The 27,670-nt window shown below is 39.1% G+C and overlaps 1 protein-coding gene across 1 annotated transcript in view; it reads left to right on the forward strand.

The window, feature by feature from the left end:
* The window catches only part of tox3 (TOX high mobility group box family member 3), a 41,588-nt gene extending 21,604 nt beyond the window's left edge, over positions 1-19,984 (forward strand). Inside the window, exons 2-7 of the mRNA XM_023953644.1 lie at positions 934-999; positions 9,403-9,651; positions 16,405-16,668; positions 16,755-16,985; positions 17,131-17,211; positions 17,345-19,984. Coding sequence (XP_023809412.1) covers positions 934-999; positions 9,403-9,651; positions 16,405-16,668; positions 16,755-16,985; positions 17,131-17,211; positions 17,345-18,160 — 1,707 coding nt within the window. The 3' untranslated portion in view covers positions 18,161-19,984. The remainder of the gene's footprint in view (positions 1-933; positions 1,000-9,402; positions 9,652-16,404; positions 16,669-16,754; positions 16,986-17,130; positions 17,212-17,344) is intronic.
* The last annotated feature ends 7,686 nt before the right edge of the window (positions 19,985-27,670 follow it).

Genomic DNA, 27,670 nt, shown 5'->3' on the forward strand with positions numbered 1-27,670 from the left:
ATTGTACTCCCAGGCCCAGCTGCTAGCCAATAATTCTTCATTCTGTGTCCCATTGTTCCTACCTGTCAGTGTGGTTGTGTCTCTGAAGAAAGGAAGTGGCTGCCATTTTGCTAGCAGGCTGTTTTCTGGGGGGGTTGTAGGGGGCTATAAAAACATGTTTTGAAAGGATTTAACTTCTGATCAAGCTGTTTAGTTTTAGTATTGATTTCCCTACATATGAAACTATTTTACTTATAAATGACAAATCTTAAATTGTCAGTTGAGCGTAATCCTACCCTCCACCAGTTAAAGGTCAAACACTTTTAGCACAATATAAGAATTTAATGTTTAATTGGCCTAAAATGGGGTAAAAAAAAATATATATATATATATGTATATATATATATATATATATATATATATATATATATATATATATATATATATATATATATGTGTATATATATATATATGTGTATATATATATATATATATATATATATATATATATATGTATATGTATATATGTATATGTATATGTATATGTATATTTTTTATTAGCATGGAGGTCATGAAATGTTGAACTAAGCGCTCATTGACCCTCTCCGCCTCCTTATTTCCCCCAGTATCCCACCTCGCCCATCGGTTATTTGAAGTTAATAACCAGACACTGCATCCTGGTACTTGGCTTTGTGATGCAAATATATCTTTAATTGCCATCCCATAAGAGCTTAGTAGCCCGATCAGATTCTCATTACTCCAGTTTGAATTGTCCGAGACCCGCCCCCCCCCCCAATGTGATGAGGAAAGGGTTAATGCATAGTCCAAACATTTAAAGCTAAATGTCACTGTTTGAGTGACAGTTGTCTGCTGATAGAGGTGTTGCGGGTGTTGTCATTCAGTGGGCACTAATGGGCTAATTGTGAGTGTTTTTTTTTTCTTCTCCGTTCACAGTTCCAGAATAACAACAATTACATGAACATGGCCGAGGCAAACGGCGCGCTGCTCGCTGCTGGGGATGTAAGTACACCTCACTTTTTCCATTTTCAAATCTCCTTTGGAGCTCAGGACTCTCAGCTAACACAGAAATGGAAATGCAAAGCATACTGAACAAAATGTTTCTCTTTCCTGACTGTGTTCCTTCTAATTAAACTCTCCTGGAGTTGAGGACTGTATACAGACCTCACAAAGTATATGTTTGGGTTATGGATCAATGTGAATTTCCACAGTTAAAGCCAACATCAAAGGAAACAAATGTTTATACTATCTAAATATCTATGGTTATCAGTCTATATTGCCATGGTATTTTATTACTGGTGGTATGGCTGGGTTAAGGAAACAAAATTGAAAATTATCTTTATTTAAAACATGCAAAGTGAATTCATGAGACACATCAATTTATAGTTCTTGATTTAAAAAAAAAAAGGTAAATTGATATTCATCTAAAATAATTGAATTAAATCAAATTCAATTCATTTAGCAGCCTTAATCTATTTCACCAACATCCCTGCTGCAAAAGGAATCAATCTTTTTTTTAGTTTAGTTCAGCACACTTACAAAGTTAGTCGGATCAAAACATCTCAAAGTTATATTTTAATCTTTTATTTATTATCTTTAAAGTGGATGAATGAGATTTACAATAATTTATTGTTATAAAGGGAGTTAACACATTACAACGTCCTCCTAATATAGAATAAGAAGAACTCATTTGGAGAAAATGTAATTTGCATCTAAAACCGTTGCTGCTGGTTCTACAACTCAAAGAAAAAGAAGCTACACTGTTAAGCAGTGAGTTCAAACAACTTAATCTAACATAAGTTTGTCATAATAAATATAACTTTTTGACTGAACCTTAAAAAGACAATATAATGACTGCATAAGATGCATACATAAATAGGATGGCTGCGTTTTCAAAGACATAACAGAAGAACAAAGTTGTGTCACTCTCATCAGCTATATCTGTTGCCACTCACAAAAGTAGTGTCACTGAGAAGGTTTTGTTGTGCAGCTCCAAAGAAAATGGTATGCTGCATGACTGCATTGAAAAAAAGTTTTTTTTATTTTTTTTTGAAGCAAATAACTGCCTCTGTGAGCCATAGTAGTCTTTACACAGAGCTAAATTTACCAGTTTTATTCCCCCTCCACCCACTCTTCTGCCCTGTCATTAGAGACAAGTGTATAAAAATACCCATCATGCTCTGTGGCTCAAACAGTCCAGTCTCATTCAGTCTGATCTGGCTTACAAAACCCACAGCAAAGCATCACTGCATGACTCCAAAATACGGAGATAGATGTCATTGTCAACCTCATTGTTTTCATTCATGTCAGCTGGGCAGCAGGGATGCAACTGTGACATACAATCTTGGGCAGCTCCACACGAGTGTGAGGAGCGCGTGACCTTGTGTTCAGAGTGGTTGCCTCACAAAGCCACAGAGTATTAAAGAAGAAGTCTAATTTTCCCCCACATTTACGCTGAGTGGGCACATCCTCTGCATCCAGAGGCCTGCTGCAGCATGGATCCGCGCGGACACGGGCTGCTTGGAGAGCGTTCAGCCCCCAGCTGTGAGGGCCCACTGTGGCAGTGAAGGAAACGAGAGATGGGGGGTGCTCCTTAATAAAACCAGCCCAGCTCATTTGCATTTAATCAAAAGGAACAACTGTTTCCAGTGTTAGGGCACAGATGGTATTGTGTTCAGTAGAGAGAAGAAACCTTACACATAGATTTTTCTTTTCAAGCACTGAAGTCTCCAGAGCACTCTTTGCTGCGGCATGAGGTAAAGTGGAAAGAAAGTGAATACTTCTTTGACTTGTTAGCCTGTAATCTACTTAATGTGGTCATATTAAACTCTGGCTGTAAATAAAAGAAAGATTTGACATCATCAAAGATGCCAAATATTCCAAAAAATCTGCAAAACTTGAAATGTATTTTTCAGTCAACTGTTTAGATCCTTTTTTTTCCACTATAAAAGCTTTTATTTTTGAAGTGAACCTATCGATTAGACAGAATGTACAAGCTGAGAGTAGCAGTCGTGTACTTGCTATGCACGTTCAGATGGCCTGCTTAGCTTTTACCTTATGCACTTAGAGGATGAGATAAGATGACCTTGGTGTGCCTGCTAAAGCATGCATCCTAGCAGGGAAAGCTTGACTTCTTCCCTCAGGGAAAAGGATACTGTAAACTGAGATTATGTTCCACTCACATGTATCACTTTACTCCCCCAATCAAATTAGACTCATGTAATGAGCTATAAATATGTAGAGATGGACTACAAATGATCCACATTTGAAATAATGCTGATCAGGGGGTACCATGGTTGATCTTGTCATTTGAGAAGCTGCACTCTGCCCGTCTGTTTGAAACTAGATTCTCAGTCCAACCTCTATTGATTCTGAGGCCTATTATATGTAGTAATTGCATGCTGCTGCCTTTAACAAGTCTTGGTTATTGCATCTGTGAATTGCATTACCACATTTACTAAGGGGGGCTGGGAAAAGGCCTGAAAAGCTTTTTTTTTTGCTCTATGTTCTACTTTTGCAGTTGAATCATAAGCTTAAAAAAACGTTTTAGTTTCTGTTCATGTAAAAGCAACATGTTTAAGACATCATCATACAACACAATCCAAACAAATAGAGTGAAGTCTTTCAGAAGTTAAGCTTCTTTCTCAAAAGTGCTGCACTGGAGTGCTCTACTTGAGATTTTTCCTGGCGCCTATAAAAAGAAAATGACAGACTTTATTCTATGGCTTTCTGTGGAGTATCAGCAGGATGTGATTCCATTAATCCTGTACAATTTGTGAAGGCAATCATGGCTTATTTCTAGTCCTTTGCTGTGGCTCCATGGCTTTTGTCAGTCACACGCACCTTGCCGTTTGGAAGCAAAACTTCATTTATAATTATTTCTGGAGTGGATTGGTTCTCATTTCCTTAAGGCAAATGGAGTTTAAGGGCCAAAGCAAAGATGTTTTGGTGAAAGAAATGAAGTCTTCTAAAAATCCTCTTAGGCTTTGGTTCTCTGTTGAGCTCAAGGAAGAAAAAAACACAAGTTTAGTTAAGTACCAGCCCCTTCCCATCATACCTCTGTGTACGTGCTCTACGGCTAGCCCACAGCCCCTGACAATCCCAACCTAACATTACAGGTGTAACAAAAGTGGTGACCAATGTTGGAGCTGCCCAGTTTTGAGGCAGATTCCAGTTTGGACGAGGAAATCAAAGATGTACATGGATCTAGTTGTCTACAAGTGGATGGATCAGAATGGAGTGGAGTAGGGAGCCTGTGGGTTGTCGTAGTAACTTGTACGTACACTTACAAGTTTTTCCATGAGCGTTTTTGCATCTGTTACTGATGCACAACCATTTGAATAAAGAACATGTCAAAAACACGACTGGGTCTTTAAAGTGTTTAGTGAAAGAAACTTTTTCGTCTAAAAATATTCTATGGCTTTGGTTCTCAATTGAGCTAAAAAGAAAAAGAAAATGCACGTTTACTTAAGAACTTGGATTTAAGATGGAGTTTGAAATGGGTAGAAATAATGGTGAAATAATTTAGTTTGGAAAGCCTATAAATGGAAACTGTTGCATTTGGTAAGAGAAGTTCCATTCTGGTTTTAGTTTCTTTAATTTCCTGTTACTTTTACAACAAACCATTTTTATTCTATTTTACAAGCTAAACCTTCTTTTGACTTGATCAGAATAGAAACTTCAATTAAGAATCCTGTAGAAAGGTGCTGCTAAGGCTCCAAAAAAACAACCTGACATGCTTTATTAGTGGCTGAATTTGACCTGGGAAAAGCTGTATTAACCCTGTTGGCAGCAAAGATTGGGGATTTCCCACACACCTGGCTTGGATGCTCTTTCCTCTCTGTTACAAGCCCTTCTCTGGCCTCGTTACACTCAACCCTGTGGCTGCCAACACAAATGTTCACACTCTACCTCTCTCTGTAGTGCTCTCCCTTGCCCACCTTCAACATGTACATGCCTGCACGTCCTGAGCCAGCATCTGCCTTGACACTTGGCTTTGCTGAGCCTTTCAGAACAATTTAAATGGATAATCGGGCCGGTGATGCAAAGAAAGTGGATTGTGCATCTCTTAATCTCTGAACAGAGCCCCCTAAGCTGCTCCTGGTGAAGAATTAGACTGGCTTTATGTGAAATGACACCAGGCAGTGTACAACACTGTAACGCTCAGTGGGTTCCTCTAAAATCTGGCACCTCCTCCCTGTGGTGAAGGCCTTCTCTTCACAGACAGCTGACATCTTCTATAAATCCCCATATGAGACACAAACTGCACGTCTCCATTATTGCTGGCCCTGCTGAAGAGGTTAATTTGCATCATCTTTTACAGAGAGCACTTTGTAGACAAGAACAGTCTTTGATATTGATCTGACTTCATCTTTCCTGAGCCGCTCTAATATTTGCTTTCTTTTTCCATACTGTTAAGCAGAGAGTAAACAGCAGTGCTCCTCTGCACCACGCACACGTCTGCATTTCACTGAAAGGTCAGAGTCATGCTTGTGCTGTTCTCCTTCAAAAGTAGATCTGACCTCAGCAAACCTTCATCTCTGACATTTGTTTTAAACCTCGGCTCTGTAACTCAGGCTGCTGTGCAACAAAATATAAAGTTTACGCACAGTTGCCCCGATATATCTTCACTTTAAAGAAAGCATCACTATTTGTTAAGGCCGGATGTTGCTGAGCAAGGAGAGCAAAACTAAGATTTAGACACAGCAGGACATTTTTTTTGGAAGAGCCATGGTAATAAGATGCCTGTGTCTTCAGATTGTAACATGATCAGATCCAGACTGCCATCATATACCAGGCAGCTGCCATTCACATTGATTTCCATCAGCTAAAATGGACCAGTGACTTCTGATCATTGACAGTTCTGAATAATTGTTATGTTCTACAGTGCATTCTTTTTTTACGGCTTTGAAGGTTGAGTATCATTCCAACATGTTCTAAAGTAATACCCCAAAATCAATACCAGTTCCTGAACCCCTACACTGAAAATGTTGTCCTTCTCAAAACAAGTAAGATAGAATATATAATATTTTTCCTTTGTTGTAAGCAGAAAAATATCTGCCAATAGAACAAGCAGAATTTGTCTTGGTAAGATTTCTTTAAATAAGGTATATACTACACTTAAAGGCCAAATTAGATTTTGAAATTATCTATAAACACTCATATTTAGGTATATTGGTTTGTTAATCAGAAATTGTCCTAAAAGGGGCGTTAGTGCCCCAAAACTGTTTTTTTTATTTCTTTATTGGGCCTATTTATACACTTTATCCCCCAAATTATTCTGTTTTAAGTGCTACAACAATCCTGTAAATTTAAACTCTGATCACCTTACAGCATAGAATTACACATTTTAACATCAATTTGTCTTAAAAAATTAAATGTGTTACGAATCAAAGGAAACTTTTTAGAAGGAAGATGTCTCACCTCATCTCTCGAACAAAACGTCTGCTTGAAAAATATTATGCAAAGTAAAGAAAAATTTGGTCATTTTGGAATGTTGCTTAAAATAAGATGTTTTGGAGATCACATGACTCAAAATATCTCACTAACAAGTTACTAAAAAGTTAGTTTCTTCCTATTTTAAGATATTTAAACTAGAAATTTGACACAAAGAAAAGTTTATTTAGGTTTTGTGTTTTTGCAGTCTACCTTATTAAAAAGTATTTGTGTCATGGTTTGCATTAATTTTTGCATCCTTTTGTTTCTGTCATGTTTGAGTTCTGTTTCCTGTCTTATTTTGGAAGGTTTCCTGTTTTTTTTTACTTTTACTTCCCCGGTCCCAATCTCTCCTGATCATGTTCACCTGTGTCTTGTCAGTCCTGTTTTGCATTTAAGTCTTGTCTCTGCCTTCCTCTGGTGCTGGTCCATTACCGTCTCTTCCCTGACTGTCTTCTGCCATGTTTTCATGTTTAGGCCATAGTAAGTTTAGTTTTGTTTCCCTGCTCTGCAGTGCTTTTTGTTAAGTTAATAAACCCCTAGCCATGGAACCGTGTGCCTCCCGTCTCTGCATTTTTGGGTCCTTCATGCTCCCCAAACCTGACATAATGATGATTATTTCAGATACCTTGGTCTTATTTTTCAAAGTGTAAACTCACTTCACAGATTCATCTGTTAAACAAATATACAAAACATACACACAGCAAAGGGACAAACTGTTTTTAACACAACATATCAGTGCAGTTTTGATAGAGTTCAAGTAGTGCTAAATGATTTATGTGCTATTTGTGAGTTTTGAAGCAGCTGAGGATCACTTGAATCAAGCAGGCGGCCTTTATTGGCTCATTGACATGGAATCAATGGTTCCCTCAAGTAATGAAATTTGGTGTTGAATTAAAAATGTTCTTTTGATTCTCAATAGTATTGAGGCAATTGGGTTGGTGCCTGAAAGGTGTCTGACTTCACTACAAAAAGAGGTTGCCTAAAAATAGTAGAAAAAACACTGAAGAAAATCACTTAAAAAGTAGTAAAATGATGTGCCCATTCAGAAAGTAATGTTTACTAAACAAGAAATCTTCTAATAAAATATAAAATCTAGAAACAAGGATTTCCACACAAGCAAATAAGCAAAAAAAGTTAACTGTTAAATATAATTACAGATAGAAAGACTTCAGTCACTTACAAATACAATTTACAATTTTAAACCTGGTAAATTATCTTAAATGTCAAAAAACAAGGTTCGAAATCTTTGCATGAATCAAATAGTTTGCAGTGATGATACCCAGCCCTAATGCCTACAAATGCAGTTTTGTTGTAAACCGTAATTTATAGCAAATTTTGGCATATTGCGGATTTTTAAGAAGACCTGTACGGCCTGAATATGTATTTAGAATCTTCAGAGAGAAGTATTAATCTGACTGCAAAAACAGGGAGCTTAAAGTGAAACCTCTAGTGTTAAAGAGCAAAACGGGACTTAAAATAAAAAATAATGAAAACTCTATTAGCTAACTCAGCCACTGGAATTCATCAGTGCTTGTCAAGACAGCTGCCCTGAGTAGGCAATGAATTAGTGTCAAGTGTCTGTGTGCTAAAGCAAGCAAGGGGAACATTAATACTACCTAATCAAGGTCTGTGTTGGCATTTTCTCCCTGTTGTCTCCTGTTTGTTATTCCATCTTTTTCCAGAGACATGGAGACAGAGCAGACAGAGGATTGTTGTTCAGTTAACCCTGTTGACAGTTATTTTTGTTTTTTAAACAGTTGCAATCTTTATTTCTGATCATGCTAAAACTGGAAGATATGGGATAATAATGTCCTGCTTGTACAGTATTCTTATGTTAACCTGCATCTTTTGACCCATTGTACAGTGCTCTCAGTCATCTTTTATGTATTTTCAATGACATAGTTTCATTAGAAATTTGCCTCTTATGTTATGATTGTTGGCACAGTGTAGGCCCTCCCCATTTCCCGTGATCCATTTGTTTACACACTCTCCCGTTAGCATACAGCCAGTTACAACCAACCCTTACAGTGTTTATTCCTGTTCCTGATTCACAAGTTGAATATAGAAATACTCAGAAATGCAATTTTAAGTTTTATTTTTCTTTATATATGTCCATCGTGAGTAAAATGCCACAAGAACATGTTAAAAACCCCAAAAACACAATTTTCGATGGAGAGGGACTTCAAGAATGAATTATTACTGAATTTGTTTTAGGGAATGTCTTGTTAAAACTCATCTTACCACAGATTTTTCAATGCTCTGTGTGAGTTAGTAGCAGCAGTCACAGCTAGGAGCTGAGGCGGCGTGCTGTTTGCCGCTACAAATATGTAGACCTGCAGTGAGGTCATTGTCAGAGTATGAAAATCCTTTCTAGTGAGTCGTTTCATGAGATGTGATGATGAAAACAAGACCCAAGTAGATGAACAGTCCCCATCTCCAAGAAGGCACATAAGCAAATTAAGTGTGACTGAAGGCTTTAATTCGAAAGGCAGAAGGATTAGGCTGTTTGATGAACAGATTTAAGGGTGCAGGCGAGAGGAACAAAAAGAAACACTTCTGGCCAAGAGTAATAATCTTTGAAATTTTTTCTTTAAACCTATCTCCCTGTGACGTGTATTTTCACTGCACTTCAACCCAACATCTTCCATCCCCAAGATTAAGGGCTTTTATCATGTTTCCTCTCTCTCTCCTGTGATTTTCGCTTGATATTTTTGCTTTTCATGTCTTCCTCTGCATTCGCCTTTTTTCTTCTTCTTTTTTTCTTTAAGTGGACTTCAGTAGGTTTAAGAAATGTTACATCATAGTGCACTCAGCTGCAAGTGTATTACGGTTCTAATAAAACACTTTCTGTTTAGCAAAGTTGTCTGATTTAATCCCTAAAGGCTGTCCTCAGGCATGTTAGATAAAGGCCACCTCAGTGAAAGCTTTCCTTTTTTATACTTTATAAATCCCTCGTCTTTCTTGCAGACTTTCCACACACCCAGCTTGGGAGATGAAGAGTTTGAGATTCCTCCCATAACGCCTCCGCCGGAGACGGAGCCCGGTCTGGGACCAGAAGTGGACTCACCGTTCCCGCATATGCCAGAACCCCCAGCCCTGCACAGGGGTCACATGATCCCCCAATTCCCCCCACAGAGCCTGGATCTGCCCTCTATCACCATCTCCCGCAACATGCTTGACCAAGAAGGGATGTCTGTCAACACAGGCCATCCTGTGGTAAGCAGCGTCATAAATACACATAAATCAAGAAAGCCGTTCAGTCTGTCCCTCATTTATTACCCACACATCTTGCTCCTGAATGAACTTTTTTTTTTGCAGCTGTAGCTCCAGATGAGATTTTTGATGATTTATCTAAACTTCAAGGTGTGATTTAATATCTTATAGATACTAATCTCAGGCTTTAAATGAGCCGCTTTGCTAAACCTTAATGTCACCTTCACAGTTTTGGCATCCCATGTTGACAGAGCACCTGCCACTGCATCTGTTTGCAACACTGGATGGACATGATCCTATTCAGTAAATGTCATGATATCATGCTACTTACTGTGATCACTCTTTGCATGGGGAACTTGCTTGTGTTGAGAGTACAAAGTACGCGTTCATGCCGGGGAGGACAGTGGAAATGGCTCCCACAAGCATTACAGGTTCATACGCTCAAATTTCATTCATTTAACCTCCTGGAGCCTTTTTTTGGGGGCTTTGTAAATGCTGAGTTGTGGTGGTTAAAAACACACCATATTGGAAATCTATAAGATTTTTGTTTTGTGGCTTCCTTGTAGTGTCTTGATTAATTCAGTCAACAGATTTATTCAATCTGGGGTGTAAAATAATCACTTTTTTAAATGCTGATAATGTGTGCTGATTGTGAGATTTTTGTTTTATTGAAACGTCATTTTTAAATGCCACAATCATAGAGGCACCGGAGAGGAAAAAATGGAAATGTCAGCGGCTGACTAGATGTCTTACAGATCCATTACAAAAATGGAGGATTCATTTAGAGGAGAAGAAATAAAAGGACAAAGGCATGAGTGAGCAAATGATGATATTGGTGCTACATTAGTCTGTGAGCCACAAATCACATTCAATTGAGAAGAGGTGCTATTATCATCAGAACTGTATGAATATGTGAAATGAGCGTTTGACAGCCCCCCCCCCCCCCCCCCCCCCCCCCCGTTCTATTACTCCCTTCCTTTGACACATTTGTTGGATCGCATGTCAGATATTTATTTACATTCCATACAGGGAAACATGAGACTTTTTCCATTTTTTTCCCCCTTCCTTCAGACTTTTATCATATAAAATAATAGCAGCTTTTAAAATATCTCTGCAGCGTACAGTGAGTGAGTCCCAGAAGGCTTTTTGCCTAAGGAATTTTCATTTCATGGTCAGTTAAGCTTTCTGCATCTGGAAGAAACGGAACCTTGACACAATTACATTCCTGACTGTTCTCGCGACTTGCTGGAGGATTAGATTTGATTCTCAAACATTATTCCTCTTTAACACCATTTGCATGGCTCATGTCTCTGATTGTGCAGAGACCCTATTAAAAAAGTGAAGGGAGAATGTGGGTCTCCGCTCCCTGCCTTGTGGCATTGTCGCCAGCACACCACTCACTCGTTATCAGTCATCGCACATTGTAGTGTGAGAGGGCTTGTGGTGGCCCTTCATTTTTCCTGCAAATGGAATTGATCCCCAAAAGTCTCTTGACAATGCTTATAAAAACTATTCATCTGTGCTTTTATCTGTGCTTCAGAAAGAGAATGCAACTTCTAAATGAGATAAGTAACAGCACCGTTTGCAGAAAATTGTGTATTCTTAGACAATGATTTACGAAGGACCTGAGAGGGGTGTTTTGTCATTTTGTCAGCACTCTGATAAAGGAATGACAACCTCATATACATGATTATATTCTGTGTTATTTGTTATGGCTGCAGGGGCAAACAAATAAACTGTGCACTATTGCAATTACATTTCTCATCAAGGCGCCATGCTCATATTTCCCAAACACTTGTTTTGGTTTTCTTCCCCTTTGCTAGCCTGCTGGTGCAGAATAGTATGCGTGTGTGTGAAAGCCAGTCTCTTATCACAACTTAATGAGAAACACAACCAGTGAATATACCTGGGCTATTTTCAAAAGCGTCTTCCATGTCATTGCATTGCCAAGTGTTCTGTTAATTCCTCCCTGCTTAATGTTCAGCGTATGTCTTGCAAATTGGCCACAGATGCTGGGTTTCCACAAAGAAAAATGCATTTTCTCAGCTGCAAATGTGCCTGGCAAGCCCTGAATCTGAAGTCATTATTTATTTAATCTGCTCTCCTAACAAGCTTCTGACTCTCATTTTTGTCTCCCAGCATGTGTCCTCCTGATTTCTGATTGAGTCTCAATAGTGCCAAATAGTACTGGAGTTAGAGCTGCCACTGTTGCTTTATTCACAATTTCTTCTCAATTTTTCTCCCTGCTTCACAGCAAGGCTCTGCGGTTTCTATTTCAAATAACACCTGGTGCCTTCACCACATTTTCGTTTTTTTCTTGACACGAGGAAGCGTGTACTGAAATGGGCTCTTGTGTCCTCTGTGATTGGATTCGAAGCCTACAGTAGTCAACTGGTTGTATTGGATGTTAAAATCAATATTCAGGAGATGTGAGCCCCGCCGTTTTATTACATTTACCATTGTGCGATGACACATTATATATTTTTCATTACCAACTAGCTGTATCACTTGCCATTAGCTTAACAGCTGCAAAAAGATGCTAATATTTAATAATGTTGGAGCCACGCACATCACGTAAGATGAAAGTGAGGCTGAAAAGGCCGTTTGTAGTTTGTTGTTTACATGATTTGATACGCCTCAATGCTGTGTAGATTTTCACTGAGCACAATACCCCCAGCTCTGATTGGTCCAAAGCGACTGTGCAGTGAATGAAAGGAAAAATGTGAGCACTGTTGCAGAAAGCATGTTTTTTCTACACATCCTTCTTATCTCCCTTTCAAGCCAAGAAGCACTGACATGAGTTGTACATCAATTTAAGAGAGTGGATTTTTTCCCCTCTTTTTTTTCTTTCGTTTCTATCTCTCGACAGACAGCTCTTGTGACATATTGGGTCAGTCAGAAATGAAAGATATTCATGCAGGCATGCAATACTCGAAATGAAGTCTCAGCTTGACCTTCTACATGATTGATTCTGTAATTTACTTTTCTCATACGGCTTTAAAACCGGAATGATGTCATGTAGGACAAGTTTTAAATACACATAATGCATAGGGAGAAATGGTGGAGAGGGGTGCGGGTCACTGGTTGTAGCAGACCAGCGGGTGGGGGGTGGGGTGGGGAACTAGCCCCAGACTCCAAGGGGGGAGGAGAAGCAGGGAGATTTGTTTTTAAGTGGGGGTTAGAGGTTGGTAAAATAGAGACTGACTTTGCACACCGCAGAGGGGGAAGGACAGCGAAGTGTGTTTGACTGCAACAAGGCAAAGGAAAGAAAAACAATTTATCTTCATGCTATTATAGCCTTTGCCCGCATTCAGAATTCCATTTTTCCCATTTGGCTTAAGCACAGACTTCAGCAGGTTGCAGAAAATAGAAGGCAAAAAAAAAAAGATGTTCCCATTTAAAGGTAGAGTAAAGGAATATGTGCACAGCACTGATAAACTATCTTTAATAGGACCGACCTTTCATGCTGGCCAAAGTTACTGGGGATTCATCCTTATAATTACCATATAGATGATTTTACCCTTCTCCTGCCATGGAACATTTCCAAGAGCTTTGGCATTGATTGAATGGAAATTGAACTTGTTAACACTCTTTTCAGTCTGTTACAGCTTTGTGCCACTGTTCATAAATTCTCCCCAAATTCTGATTTCCAATATCTTAAAAAAACAGACCGGGTCCCTTTTTCATTGACATTAGGGCTGAGATTTGTATCCCTGAGTTAATGCATAATGTTGCATTTGAGCCTCTCTGCTGTATTTGTTGGCCTGTATTTATTGTTAAAAATGTTTTACACATTTTCAGTGGTGTGTTTTTTTTTTCCGCCTATTCTTCTTTGGAATGTGTTATGTGGCTTTGCCTGGAGTGTTTCCTGTGCTGTAAGTGGCTGAGGCAAACAGTAATGTTCCAAACAGAAAACATTCAGTTTCTTCCTCTTTGTGCCGCATACTGTTGGCAGCATAACAGCATTTCTTGCCATTCCAGCTTTTGCATTATAAACGGCACAATGGGGACTTTTACAAACTGGATTTACATTCAGAAATCCTTAAATGATTAGAGAGTACATTTCAGCTTGTTAGTGTCACACAAAGAACACACCCACCGACCCACGCACACACACACACACACACTCGCACGCAGATCACACTAGGGAGGGCACATCTGGCTACTGTGTACTCAAGATAAAGACGTATTTGCAGATTCATGATGACTATCAAAATATCTGGCTGTGACTGCTGGCAGTAGTGCAATCAAAATGCAAATGAGAAGGCAGAGGCACAGAAGCAAACATCCAAGTATGGCATGATATTCCCAATCAGGACATCTGTTACTTAATATCATGTGTTTGACTAGCTTATTAATAGCTGTTTTGTTTTCATTTAAATCAGATTTGCTCATGCTGTTGTTTCTCTAACAAGACTTTGTTTTTGTTTTTTTTTAAGCATGAGATTCTAATGGCTAAACTGCTGCTATTCCTTTTATTACACTAACTTTGGGGTGAATAATGTATTTGGCAGACTGCTAGAAGAGATTTAATCAAGTGTCACTGTGTGGTCAGCGGTGCATGTTTTCTAAAATGAGCGGCATTCAATATGAAGTCATTTGGAGAATTTTTGCCACATTCCAAACAAATGGTAGACTGAACCACTGCTTAAAGGCAAAATTGCTCCAGAAGGAAGGAACAAATGTTTTCTTGACTGCACATACAGATGGCTATGACTAATAAAACCACTTTGTGCATTTTTTGTTGTTTTACTGCAAGCCATCAAGTTCTCAGTAATGATAAGCACATGGGCACTTGGACCACAGTGCAGTGAAAAGTAAATCATGGTAATTTGGTTATGAGCTTGTTTAAAGGAGCTTTTATTCTTGTGTTTTAGGAATTGGAACATTGTGTGTTCCACTTATTTCCTTAACTTTGCAGCGACCTGCTTGCACATGTTAATATGTATCCTCTCCCACTTTGTAGATTGTATTTATGATAAGCAGCAGACATGGTATGAGAAAGAAATGGATTGTAGATCCAATATGTGCCTGTCTGAAATGGTGTTACAATATTGTTTTTGAACACAGGCATTCATAAGGTTCCTTCAATAAAGCCAGGTGCATGGCTTTATGATGTGTTGATGTTGGGAGAGATTGAGTTTGTGCTGCTGAATACCAGATGGATGTACCCAGGGAGAACAAATAACCTTTTCTGTTCTGTTCACGTCCTCTTCGAGATTTCATGTCAGCTCTGTTGGCTCTCTGATCAGTCTTGCCTCTGGAGAGCTGGCAAACCTTGTAATTTCATCCTCCCCACAATCAATCCAAACATGCATGCAACCTTTTTTTTTGGCTCCTGCAAGAACCTTAATGTTTTAGTTGGGGAAAAAGAGTGAAAGGACAGGGGAAAAGGCAATTACATTAAACAATGGACAGTAAAAGACATGAGATTTGTCTAAAGCTCTTACGTCTCATCCCTTCAGCTGGTTGATTTATGAAGTTGATTGCATGGGAGTCCTGGTCTTTCACAAGCAAATGTGAGAAAAGCACCTCTTTCACAGAGTTGTAACCTAACATAAAGGATATTGGCCTGAGGCTTCTTCAGAGTGCACTGGCATGTTGTGCGACTCAAAGATAAGGGTTTTGTAGTCTTTGAAGTATTGTAGCAGACCTTTGTATAGGGTGTTTGCTGTACTTAAGATGACCTCCACGGGTCTTTTACTTAACCTAAAACCTTGAAGCCCTCTAATTGTGGTTAACACATTTGTAGACATGGGGGCAAGGAAACTGTTTATATTTGGTATGATATCTTGAGTTTTTTGACAAAATGATTCACAGAACTCATAAAGGAATTTTTTTTTGTTCAGCAAAAATACAGTTTTTTTAAGCCTAAGTGTAGATAAGGGGTGTGTAATCTGTGTGTGAAATATCGCAACATTTTATGCTACTATTTATTTCAAATCCTGCCAAAACAACCCCTGACCGCAATAGCCAAGCCTCTTTCAGCAACTCTGCACCGCACCAATACAACAAAATATCTTGAGAAGCATTTCTCGGTAGATTAAATTCAAATTCAAATTAATTTTATTGCTAAAGCACCTTTCATGCAAAGAAAAACAGCTAACAACTAATCTAAGGTGCTTAGATTAGTCTTGCGGTGATGTAACACAACTCAATGACACCTATACAACTCTGTTTAACTGAAAAAAAAAAAAACAAATAAAAAAAAAAAAAAAAAGATTGCCGTGTTGGCAATATTTCACTGTTACTTTGGCTTTTTATTCCAGTAGCTTTTTGCTACCTTTTTAAGTACAATTAGGCAGTTTTGGAAATAAATAGCACTTTATTTTTGTAGTCCTACCTAAAGAACCTTTTTGGTGGAGGCACATTTAAGCTTTGTTTTTTTACACTGTAAAGTGTTTTGTTGTAGGAAGCTGACCATGTTGAGTGTTGAAAAAACATTTATATTTTTTATAAATCACTTAGAACTTGGTTGGATACAAACAACACATATGTGAGATTTAGTTGCAGTGCTTAATCTTTTGATAGTTAAAAAAATGTATTTTATACAATTTTGTTGATGTGAAAGGTGCATTGATGTTCAGACAGTTTTACAAAGTCATATTATTTTCAAAGTTGTTATATATTGTCTAGATGCATATTGGTGCAACTAATCAGAAAATAACCCAGACATGTAGAAAAGGCTAAACATCAGGAAGATGAACACATTTATTTGACTTCTTTCTTATTCTTCTTTTTCTTTTTCTTTTGTAGAATCTTGGACAAGGACATCTCCGTCAATACCCATCCAATCCATCCATGGTGATGAAGTCAATCATAGGCATGAACAGCCCAAATGCTATGATGTCACGGAATCAAATGACTGCCATCAATCAGTCTCAGCTTAACGCTTCAGTGAGCCTGAACATGGCAGGTCCCAACATTGCTCACACCTCGCCCTCACCTCCTGCCAGCAAGTCTGCCACGCCCTCTCCTTCCAGCTCCATCAATGAAGACGAGCAGGATGATGGCAACAGGGTCAGCCATAATTAAGAGTTTTTATACTTCTGCATTTAAGGCTTTTAAGAGGATTGAGTTTCATCAATTCCTTCCTTTTATTTTAGGTGGTTGGAGAGAAGCGACCAGCACCAGTAGATCCAACAAAGAAGCCTAAGACTCCTAAGAAGAAAAAGAAGAAGGACCCCAATGAGCCTCAGAAGCCAGTGTCAGCGTATGCTTTGTTTTTTAGAGACACTCAGGCTGCTATCAAAGGTCAAAATCCTAATGCCACCTTTGGAGAAGTCTCCAAGATTGTAGCTTCAATGTGGGACGGCCTAGGAGAGGAACAGAAACAGGTACTTTTTAAGTGGTTAGAAGTAGTTGTTAAACTTACTGATTCTAAAGAAAATACGATTTAGGCAGAAAACAAATGTGCCCAGCTCATGCAATCCCTTGGGCATGCAATCCCCTGAGCATTCAAACATTTTCATTTATTTACAGGTTTATAAAAGCAAAACTGAAGCTGCCAAGAAAGAATATTTAAAAGCTCTGGCTGCATACCGTGCCAGTCTGGTATCTAAGGTGAGAAACTGCCGACCTCCTTTTTTCATCCTGAAAACATGAAATTGTTAGAGGACCAAACTCATTGAAATTATGTGCATGTTTTGCATATTCCTTTTAAATCATGTTTTGTGGGCTTTTTCCCTGTCATCAGGCTGCAGCAGAGTCAGCTGAGGCCCAGACTATTCGAACAGTCCAGCAAACCTTGGCCTCCACTAGTCTGTCTCCTGGCCTGGTGCTGCCTTCACCGCTCAATCAGCACCCTTCCATGCCATCAGCTGCCCAGGCGCTGCAACAAGCCCTTCCACGAGCCATTGCCCCCAAACCACTGCAGATGCGACTAGGGGGCAGCCAGATCGTGACTTCGGTTACAGTTTCCCACCAGAATATGTCCCCTGGGATGCCGCCGCAGCTGATGGGCCAGATGGGTGCTGGAGGGTCCATAATGGCAAGTGCCCAGTCCACAGGGGTGTCTCAGATGAGTCCGCCCATGCAGCCGGTGCAACAACATGCCATGCAGCAGCTTCAGCAGCAACAGCAGATGCAGCAGCACCTCCAGCACCATCAGATGCAACAGCAGCAGATGCATCACCAGCAGATCCAGCAGCAGATGCAGCACCAGCATTTCCAGCATCATCTCCAGCAACAGCTGCAGCAGCACCACATGCAGCAGCAGCACCAGCAGCAGCAGCAGCAACAACAACAGCAGCAGCAGCAGCAGATGCAACTGCAGCACATTCAAATGCAGCATCAAATGCATCAGCAGCAGATCCAACATCTCCAGCAGCAGCAGCAACAGCAGCAGCAGCACCAGCCTCAGTGTTCCCCATCTCACCCCTCTCCTGGTACCCCCCATTCAGTGGGAGGTTCTGCATCGCTTGGCAGCCCCCAGCCAACCCCACAGCAGCAACCACACCCCTCCCAAATTCAGGCCCACGCCCAGGTCTTGTCCCAGGTCAGCATTTACTGAGCCAAATAAAAATCCTATCTCAAAGAACAGGAATAGAATAAAAGCATCGTTCCATGTTGCTTTTCTAAGTTGCACTTAAGAAGTGTGTAAGATTTAGAATGTTATACAAAGAACTTGTCCTTTGTTGTAGACAGATATGCACATACATGTACAGGGAGGCAAAAACTTTAGCTGGGGTTTTGTTGATAAAATATTATGGTGAGCACCCAGGGATTGTTTGTGAGGTGTTTCAGTTGTTCATTTAAACTGACTGGTAACAACATTTGCTTAAGGAAGTCTATCAGTTTTATTTAACAGCAAAGCTTTATTTATGAGGCCAGAGTTGTCCATCAAGTGCAGCATAAGGACCAACAAAAGCATTTTTATCGCTTCTTGCCTGGACAGAAATGACTCACAGGATCCTCACTGGAAACCAGTACTCGCACACCTTCGTCTTCGTGCACACACCAGACAGCATAAAGATGACTTTCCGTTTCTCTGGAACTGCTCAAATCCTTACAGTGATGCTCAAAGACACTTTTGAAGCACCTCACTCTTTGACAAATGAAGACAATGGGAAATAAAAAGTCTTGAGATGCATTTATGTGGAAGAAGGACTGAACTGAGGCAGAAACTGCCATAAATCATTCATGTCATCACATCAGACTGTAGCTGTAATCTGCTGTACATGTTTTGTAGAGAGGGGAGCATCGAGATCTCCTTTATCAGTAATCTACCCCAAAAGTGATTCACCCACAAGGGTGTAGCTGGCAACACCACTCCCACAAGCGTTCGAGAAGCTCCTTCTTTAATTTGTTTTTATGTCAGATGTTTAACAGTTAAATTATGCTTTTATTTTGTGTAACAAAGGGGATATTTTATGGTACATACAAATTTCTGGATCAGGGCAGATAGTTTGGGGATTGAAGTATTTTTACTCTGCTCCTTGATACTGTCATTGTGTAAGAAAAAAAAATTTAAAAGTAAATTTGCAGAGCCAGTTTGTTGCACTGCCAAAGCCAACTAAAAAGGCATCGGACATATTTTTGCCAGTTGTACAGAAGTCCCTGGGGGAAAAAAAACTAAAATGTTGTACATTTTTCATATCACCTGTTGTAAAGTTTTAATATGTGAGGCTTTAATTAAAACAATGTTAAACGACCTGTGGATTGCTATATCACATAGTGCATTTCTGCTCTTTTATACTTTTTTATGAGTTCAGAAAGCAGCCATTTGTTTTCTTTGTATTTTGCTTACAAACCAACTGCATATCAAAAGTGTCCATGGAATAAATGCATATCAGTTTCTGAAAAGGTGTTTACAACTCACGATAAAAAACCAACAAACAAAAAAAAAACTTTATTTAATGCTTTGTCTAGCCATCCAGACAAAACCACAGAGACATTCCATCAATAATTTTTTAGTAACCATTGTTTTTGTAAGAAGTATTATTTCTTTGTGTCTCTGTTCAAATTAAACTATCAATCACAAATATTTATTTGGAGCAATCAGTTTCTTTGAAAAGCTATATTAGCCATAATCCTTATGAGGTATTTCTTCATATTCCCTTGTTAGCTACTGAAAAGAATATTAATAAATAATGACAAGGTCACAGTTCCTTACAAAGAATGAAAAAATAGAAATTTGTATGTTTTCTATGGAGTACAAGAAAAAAAAACATTTGCAGGGATCTATCAACATTGGTGTTAGCTTTATTATAATGTGTGCTGTTTCTCAGTGATTTGAATGGAAGTCCATTGTAACTGTGTGTAAAAACAGTGTTGATACCAGACAAGGTCAGCATGTAACTGGTACTTGTCTCAATAACAGCCCCCTTCTCACACACCAGTGCATTGGATTCTGCCTCTTTCTTACTCCCTTCAAAATCGCTTCATTTCCAAGACATCCCCAGGGGTTTGCTGAGCTCCCTTGAATAATATGGAGAGCGGGGGAGGGAAGGCAGGCAAACAATAATTATCATATCTTCACAATGGGCTGTGAATCCACTGGCCCAAAGAAGCCTTTTTTTCTCTCTCCAGCAGCAGTGGAGACATTTCAAACACAGGTTGATGTTAGTTACAAATTAGGAGTCAGAATGTGCTCCTGAGCATTACCGATAGCAGCTTGGTAGAGAGCTCAATTTTAGTTTTCTTTTCAATTATTTAGTTTTGGTGAAGCATTTGTAAGTTGGAGCCCGGGCCTGAATGGGCTGCAGCGATTGGCTCTCTGGTCTCGGCGTGGAAATGACACTCATTCCTCTACAGTGATTAATTGCAGCATCTGTCCTGTCATAAGCCGGTGTGAAGAGGTCTGCAGGAAAACTGCAAATAGGCGCTGGCAACAGTCTTAAAGTGCTTATGATGAAATGAAAATTAAAAACAGCAAGTGCCGTGCATGACCTGAATCTCAATAGAAGAGGAGGGGAAGGGGGTGGGGGCGGGAGGGCTGCGGGAGCGGGTGTCCATGGATACCAAGCACATGCTTTAAAAACACACAGTAATGAGGCTCTGGGAAATCGCTGTTATTATTCTGAACAGATTCACAGCAGAGCCCATTAATAATGCATGGAGCTCCTTGTTATTCCATAACCCTTCAGTACTGCGGTCAGTGTGTGTACAAATATCTCACAGCCAGGGTTGGAGTTATGGGACTGAGCAATAAAAAGGTTACATGTATTTTCAAAACTCTGTATCCAAACACATCATTTCCAAGAATAATACATTGTTCTTTTGATAATGGAGGCAGGTTACGTTTGAAAAGGTGAATGAATAAATTCCCTCCATTTGTTTTTCTTTAAACCCCAAAGCGATAAGATCATTGAAACATAAGTGTGTTCGGATTCATCTCTTTCTTCCTGTCGTCTTCATTAACCAACTGATGAAATACACGGAGGCTGTTGTGACAGTAATGTGTCATTTTAAAAATGCTATTATGAGGTGACCTAATTGCGCCCCTCCTTCCCGCTGAGGTCAGTTGCTCGGCACTGTGCCAAGGATGACTAAGGAGTCAGATGTGGAAGCTGAGGGATTCTGTATTTGAATGATTTATTTTGGCCCTTCTGTTGTTTTCCCGTTCGATGCACAGATACAATGTGAGAGTAACAAAAGGCCTGCTGACACTGACCATCTGACCATCAGACCCACTCTGCAGCCACTCTCACACTCCGGCCACAGATGCAGAGCCAGTCACTCCGACAACCTGTGTTTCAAAAAAAAGAAGAAGGAAAAAAAGCTTTTTATTTTTAGTAGGCCCATTCCATCAAGGGTACAGGGAAATCATTTTAAACAACTCCTTCACAAAGCCTTATTTGCAGAAATTTGCACCACCAGTAACAATATTTAAAGAACTTCTTACCTCATAAGCTTGACTGATACTGACCTCTGAGATAAAAAGTGTTTGAACAAAGGGGGTTGGATGACCAGTGTTAAAGCTTGTTTGGAGAACTTTTGACCTGCAGGACTAAAGCAGCACCACACTGATGTCTTGTAGCAGTTAACAGCAGATTCAGTGTGGTCTGGATAAATATTATGACACCACTGTGCAACCTCTCTGATAACCTCAGAGAAGTCCAGTCCCTTGTTTAGTGGTACTTTGTCAATAAATAAAAAAAAAGATCCTCTTTTTTTAATTAATTAAACAGACTATGCCATGTGACAGAAATATGCTTCCTCATTTTTTCTTATTTCTTTTAGCCAAGGCAGCACTCCTGTGAACACATATTTTCCTTCTCTGCATTTTCTACACAGAGGTGTTGCCTTGGAGACAGAGTGTTTCAACTATTAGGCTTATACCTCTTTCACAGAATTCTGTTGAGGTAAGTTTGTTGGATCCGTTTTGTGACCTCAGCCATCTCAGTTTTGATGCATTCCCTTTAATGTGCAGCACACACAGCACAGGCATATTGTTAATGAGTAATCCTGTCTTCTGGCTGCAGTAAATGATTAACTACATGGAGTCATCATCACATAAACAAAAACAGATGCTCTTTTGCCATCCAAAATAAAATATGAATAATAACTTTCTTATAGCTTCCTTTCATATTATTTACCAAAATCATTATTTCAAATGTGAAAATAAATTTCAGAGCCTTATATTTTGTGTCAGTGAGCAAGATCAGATAAACACATCCCTATTATCCAGCTGTCACAATCATAAAGGTTATCTTAAAGCAAAAGAAAAGCTGTCAACAGACAAGAAGAGTTGGTTTGTTTAAATTGATTATGGTCAGTTTAGTTTTTCGTAGACATTGTCAGTATTTTGCAAAGAAAATGCATTTATCTTTGGTTATACAGCCAGTCTAAAAAAATGCTCAGCAAGCTGTAAGTGATTTGAGAAAGCTTTATTGTGACAGACCATCATGCCCCAGAGGTTGACAGATGTCGCTGCTCTGCATGGAAACAATCACATTTTCTTTTTATTTGGACAGTGTTTTGTTAAAAATGCAAAAACCCATCTTGCTTTGCTCCTGCTGGAGCTTTCCCATTTGTTTCATCTGGGTTTTATGGGCTTTATTTTTCAGCAGAGGATGCTAAAGCCAGAATTGCCTTTTATTGCAATTTACTTAGCCTGTTAATATGGGCTATTATGGAGCCAACATGTTTCTATGGCAACAAAAACTGATAAAGTGTACCAGGAGACTGGAGTGATAGATTACATGTGCACGCTGTGTCACATCCAATTAACTCAAACTGACTGTACACCACATTATGCCACGACTTTGCAGAAAAATCAATAAATACGGACCGTCCCCAATAAGGTCCCCCCTCCTTCAGTTTCTTTCTTTTCATCCCTCATGATGCCAGCGAAGCCAAGACAGATCATGCCACTAGGATGTCCCTGCTGCTACAAGAGGCAGGTGCTGTGTAGACACCATTCAAAACTTAGCCTATTCAGTCCAACTCCTCTAACAATCCATTCATGCATAGCAAAACACCATCTGCTCCTGTTTTGCCCGGAGCAATCACAGCTGACCAGAAAAAAAGAGAAGAAGAAGAAAAAAAAGAAATCTATGATAACAGCTGTTGCCAAACAAAAGCCAAACAAAAGGGAGCAGGAGAAGGTTAGAGACAAGTGTGACATTAGAATCTACATGTTGGAAAAGGAGAAGAACAACATTTACTCTTGGAAATAGTCAGGGAATTAGGATGTCATCACGCAGAGAGACTAGAAAAGGGTTAAATGTGAGGTGCCCAGTCTTTGGGTTTCTCAGACCTGCAACATTGCTTGCAGGATCAGATTATAATAGAATCAAGCTGATGATGATTCTTTTACACAGTCAATTCTCAGGGTGAGGGGAGAGGAGGCAGTCCTCTCATTGAGTATGAATGAAGGCGCACACAGGAGCTGCTTGTTTCTGTAAACAATAAGAAGTTCCCAAATCAGGATTGGAACCCAAAAAAAAAAATTCACTTTATTCAGTAAATCTACTCCTTAAGTGTAAGCTTAAGATTTACTGACAGAATATGTAAAATAAAAAAAAATAATTATTAACAATTGGAATTTAATTGAACATGTTCTGGACTATAAGAAATGCTTAAATATTGAGAAAAGTAAACACAATCTGTTATTTATTTAAAATTCATAGTTTTCATATTTTTTAAATAATAAAATCATTTTTAGAAATGAATGAATGGAGTATAAAATGTTAAATGAACAGGCAGAGAGAGGCCTGCTGAATTGTTTCCATACACTCTTGCATCTCTGATGCTTTGTGTCCTGATTGGCAATGGTTCCTTGACCCTGTGAGGCCCAGCTTGATCTGACGCATGTCCACTGACCTGGGGGAGGGGCCGCAGGCGGAGGTGAAAGACCAACAGCTTGCATGCCTCCAGACCTCCGCTAACCATGCCGACGGGAAGCTGCAAAACCACTGCTTGAGCCACATAGAAGTGTCGCAGCAGCAGTAAATAAATCTGAAAGGACCTCGGTGCACCTGAAAGCCAGCACAGCCGTTAGCCACGGTTTGAAAGGGGGGAAAGTAAGAACGAAGGAATAGGAGCTCCATTGTAACATTAGGCTCATGGAGATAATTAGGTTTCATCTTATCATACTTTATGCTGATGACAAACAGGCCTGATCGGATCCCATGTGCACAAAAGCCAGGGCAAAATATTTCCTTGATGGCACAGCATCAGATTTTCTGACCTTTTTTTTTTTTTTTTTTTTTAAATATGAAATTGTGCAAGAAGGATTAAGCAAAACAGAATAAATTGATCTTAAATTAAATAAACATTTAAATGGGTAATTTATGAGTCCTCAATGGGATTTAAAACCTGTCAGACGAACTCCCGGAAAAGGGACGGAAAAAAATTCTAGATATTATTTGCAAACGTATTTTTAACCAATTTGACTATGAAACATGCAAATGCTGTTTGGCTGGCAGCCTGCTGCTGCGAGACGTGTCATAGGTGGAGCTTTTGATTCTAAACAGAAACTGCAGTGGCAGTTGATCACATGATTTGCCTAACAAAATACCTCCCCAACACATTTCCAGATGAGCGCACACGCAAGCTTCTTTGTGTGCAACGCCATCTCAAGAAACCTGAGAGCAAAAGGCAAAATGAAACTAATAAAAATGAGCAATGGCTGGAAAAAGAGCAGACATCTGCTTCTTTAAGGTCACGTCCTGAGCTATGAACTCTGCAGAGCAGCTTAACATGGCCGGTGGATGCCTGGACAGTGTACAGTAGACTTGTAATGAAGAGGGGAGAGACAGGACAGAGGACAGGCTCCAGTTTCATGCCATTAGAGGTGATTTGTCTGCCAAAATGATTCCAGTCCCTCTAGTTTTATCAGCTTAATGCCCAGGCAGCATTCATTATTTCTTTGCTGTGAGGGTCAGCCTCTCCTCGGCAGAACAAGTGTGGGTTGTGTTTCTCTCAAAAAGAAAGGGGGGGGGGTGCTTGACCCGCAAAGCCATTCAGCTCTCAGATTGATCCATTGTTTGGGTCCTTGCTTTGTTTGGTCACTGCAGAGAAGGAGAGGGGCCAGCTAAAGGGAGGGAAGGTTCAGACCCGGGGTCTCCCTCGGTGTCAGGGGTCCACAATTACCCTCAGCACATTAGGATCTACAGTTCTTTTAGTCCTAAAGGGGCGGTGCCGTCAAACACTTGTTTTGATTCTCTGGCGTGCATTTTACAAACAAACATACTAAAGATAATATGACACAAACAAAACACAAGATGACTGGAAATAAAAATTAAGGTGACTTAAAAGGGGAAGTTTCTTGTTCTAAAGATTTAGCTTGTAGCCTGCTATATTCTAGATTCAAGATTCAAGAAGATTCAACCCAGCTATTGTGCCCTTAGTATGCTGAAATAAAGTTCTGGTTTAAAGGTCATGTTTATTCCCAAAGGCTGGGATTGGAGACATGATTAAGAGTTGTAGAAGAAAGTTATGTCAATATGGCAATATGGCAATATGCCTGAAAGCTATCAGTTAAGAATGTTGCAGAATATGCTAATGGTACCAGGGAAACATCAAACATCACGCCAGGAGTAGTAAAACTTTGGACCAGGACAATCAGGATTATTTTCCAACATACATTAGATATAGAGACAACCATCATGGAGGTCACACTAGCTGCACCTTATTTTGCTGTATAGTTTTAAATACAAACTGAGGGAAGGGACCTGGCTGCATACAAAATAGCCTTCTCCATCATCAAATGTGCGTGATTTTTGATGCTTTCCACAAAGGGGCTTTTTAAAAAAAAAAAAAAAATTCCATATATATATATATATATATATATACCTGTGTAAAATATAAACTACTTATAGATTAGAGGAAAAGAATTGGACTGAATCGCATCACCACAAAGTTTCTTTAATCTTGTTTGTTTGGTTGGCAGACCATGTATTGAGTTGCATATTGAATCATGTCAGAATGGAAAATACAATACACATCCCTAATTTTTCTTGCATGGCCATATATAGATGGTTATATTCACAAATGTTACCGTCAATATTGTCTTGTATAATAAAAGTCATTCTCTGTACTTGATCAAACTGTGATGATTCTTGTGACTCATTTAGTTGTTGTTTTTATTTTAGTTTTTTGAAAGTACATTTTTAGATTCGTGCCATTCTGTTTCTAGTTTTTCCATTCTGTGAAACACCAGAGTTTCGTTTGTAATTATCACATCTGTTTCTGTTTCAGCTCATTAGCCCCCCTGAGTATTTAAACTCATGGTGTTCAGTTAGTCTTTTCTGATCCTCTGTCTTGTAATCTCCTGTAATGTTTGTCTTCTTTTAATTTTGCTGCAATTTAATTTTACTCAGTTTGTTTTTAGTTTTTGTCATGATTAACTTCTGATCTTGTTAATTTCTCTTAAAGGTGTTTTGTTTATCTAACATTAGCTGATAATTTGATCAATGAAAGTGTTTTCTTGGTTGTGAAAACTAATTCCTTTTCAACAACTTATAAAGAATAATCTGTTTACCCAACACATATTTTGTTTTTCTAAGTGGCAAATTCATGCCAGCATGTTTGCTCATTCAAAAAATGCTCCCAAATTTGCACCTAAAGGCTTTTCTGAAAGACGAGCAGTGACAACTATAACTTTTTATCTTTGAGTAGTTGACTGCCCTGGGGCCTGTTTCAGAAAGGAGGTTCAACCAACTCTGAGGTTAAACTTGAACTCTGAGTTGGTCAATCGAAAGATTAACAACTCTGAGTTTTCTGTTTCAGAGAAGCTGATCGGAGTTAGGTCAATCAATTCTGAGTGGACTGATTCGGAGTTAAGCGTGCGCACCGCGACTATAAGAAGCCATTATCAATGGAGCGCAGATATTACGAGTCACCATGGCAACCGTGGAAAAAAAGAGGTCTGCATATTTTTCGCCAGCTGAACTTGACGTGCTGCTGCAGAGTTACAGTGAATATGAGCACATATTTCGGGAGACAAGCAACACCGCTGCATCTGCAAAACAGAGACAGTTAGCGTGGGAAAACATAGCTGCTCAAGTTAATGCGTAAGTTTGCATTTAAATCATTGTTATAAAATATTGGCTGTAATAACTTTTTAAATAGCGTAAGGTGTGAAATAAAAAATGGCAATATTTAGGTGTACTTTTGAAGTGTTATTCCCGGTGTAATTGCATGAAATGCTGCATAGTGTACAGAACTAATCTGGGGGAAAAATGCATTTTAACGTCGGTAATGTTTAGAGGACTTTTTTGTTAACTTTCCCCTCTTGCAAACGTTGGTCAGTTTAATATTAATACATGCAATTGTGTTTTTAAAAGTGAACTCTTGTCTACCCTTGTGTTGATCAAGTGGTATAGGTTTGTATGGGATTAAGAAAGTAAGCAGTGCTAGCAAATTGTGTTTCCAAAAAGTAATTGTTACATTAATCTAATTCAATGTCCCTGATTTCATTTTCATGTAGATTCAATCCTGCAGGAATTAAAAGAACATGGCAGCAGCTAAAACTGAAGTATAAAAACATAATTCAATCAGGTCAAATTTGAGCATGTCATGGATGTAGGCTTTGTTGACAATATTTGACGTATGAAACATCTACATAGCAATA

The sequence above is a fragment of the Oryzias latipes genome, chromosome 3 (assembly GCF_002234675.1).
Source record: "Oryzias latipes chromosome 3, ASM223467v1".
Lineage (NCBI taxonomy): Eukaryota > Metazoa > Chordata > Actinopteri > Beloniformes > Adrianichthyidae > Oryzias > Oryzias latipes.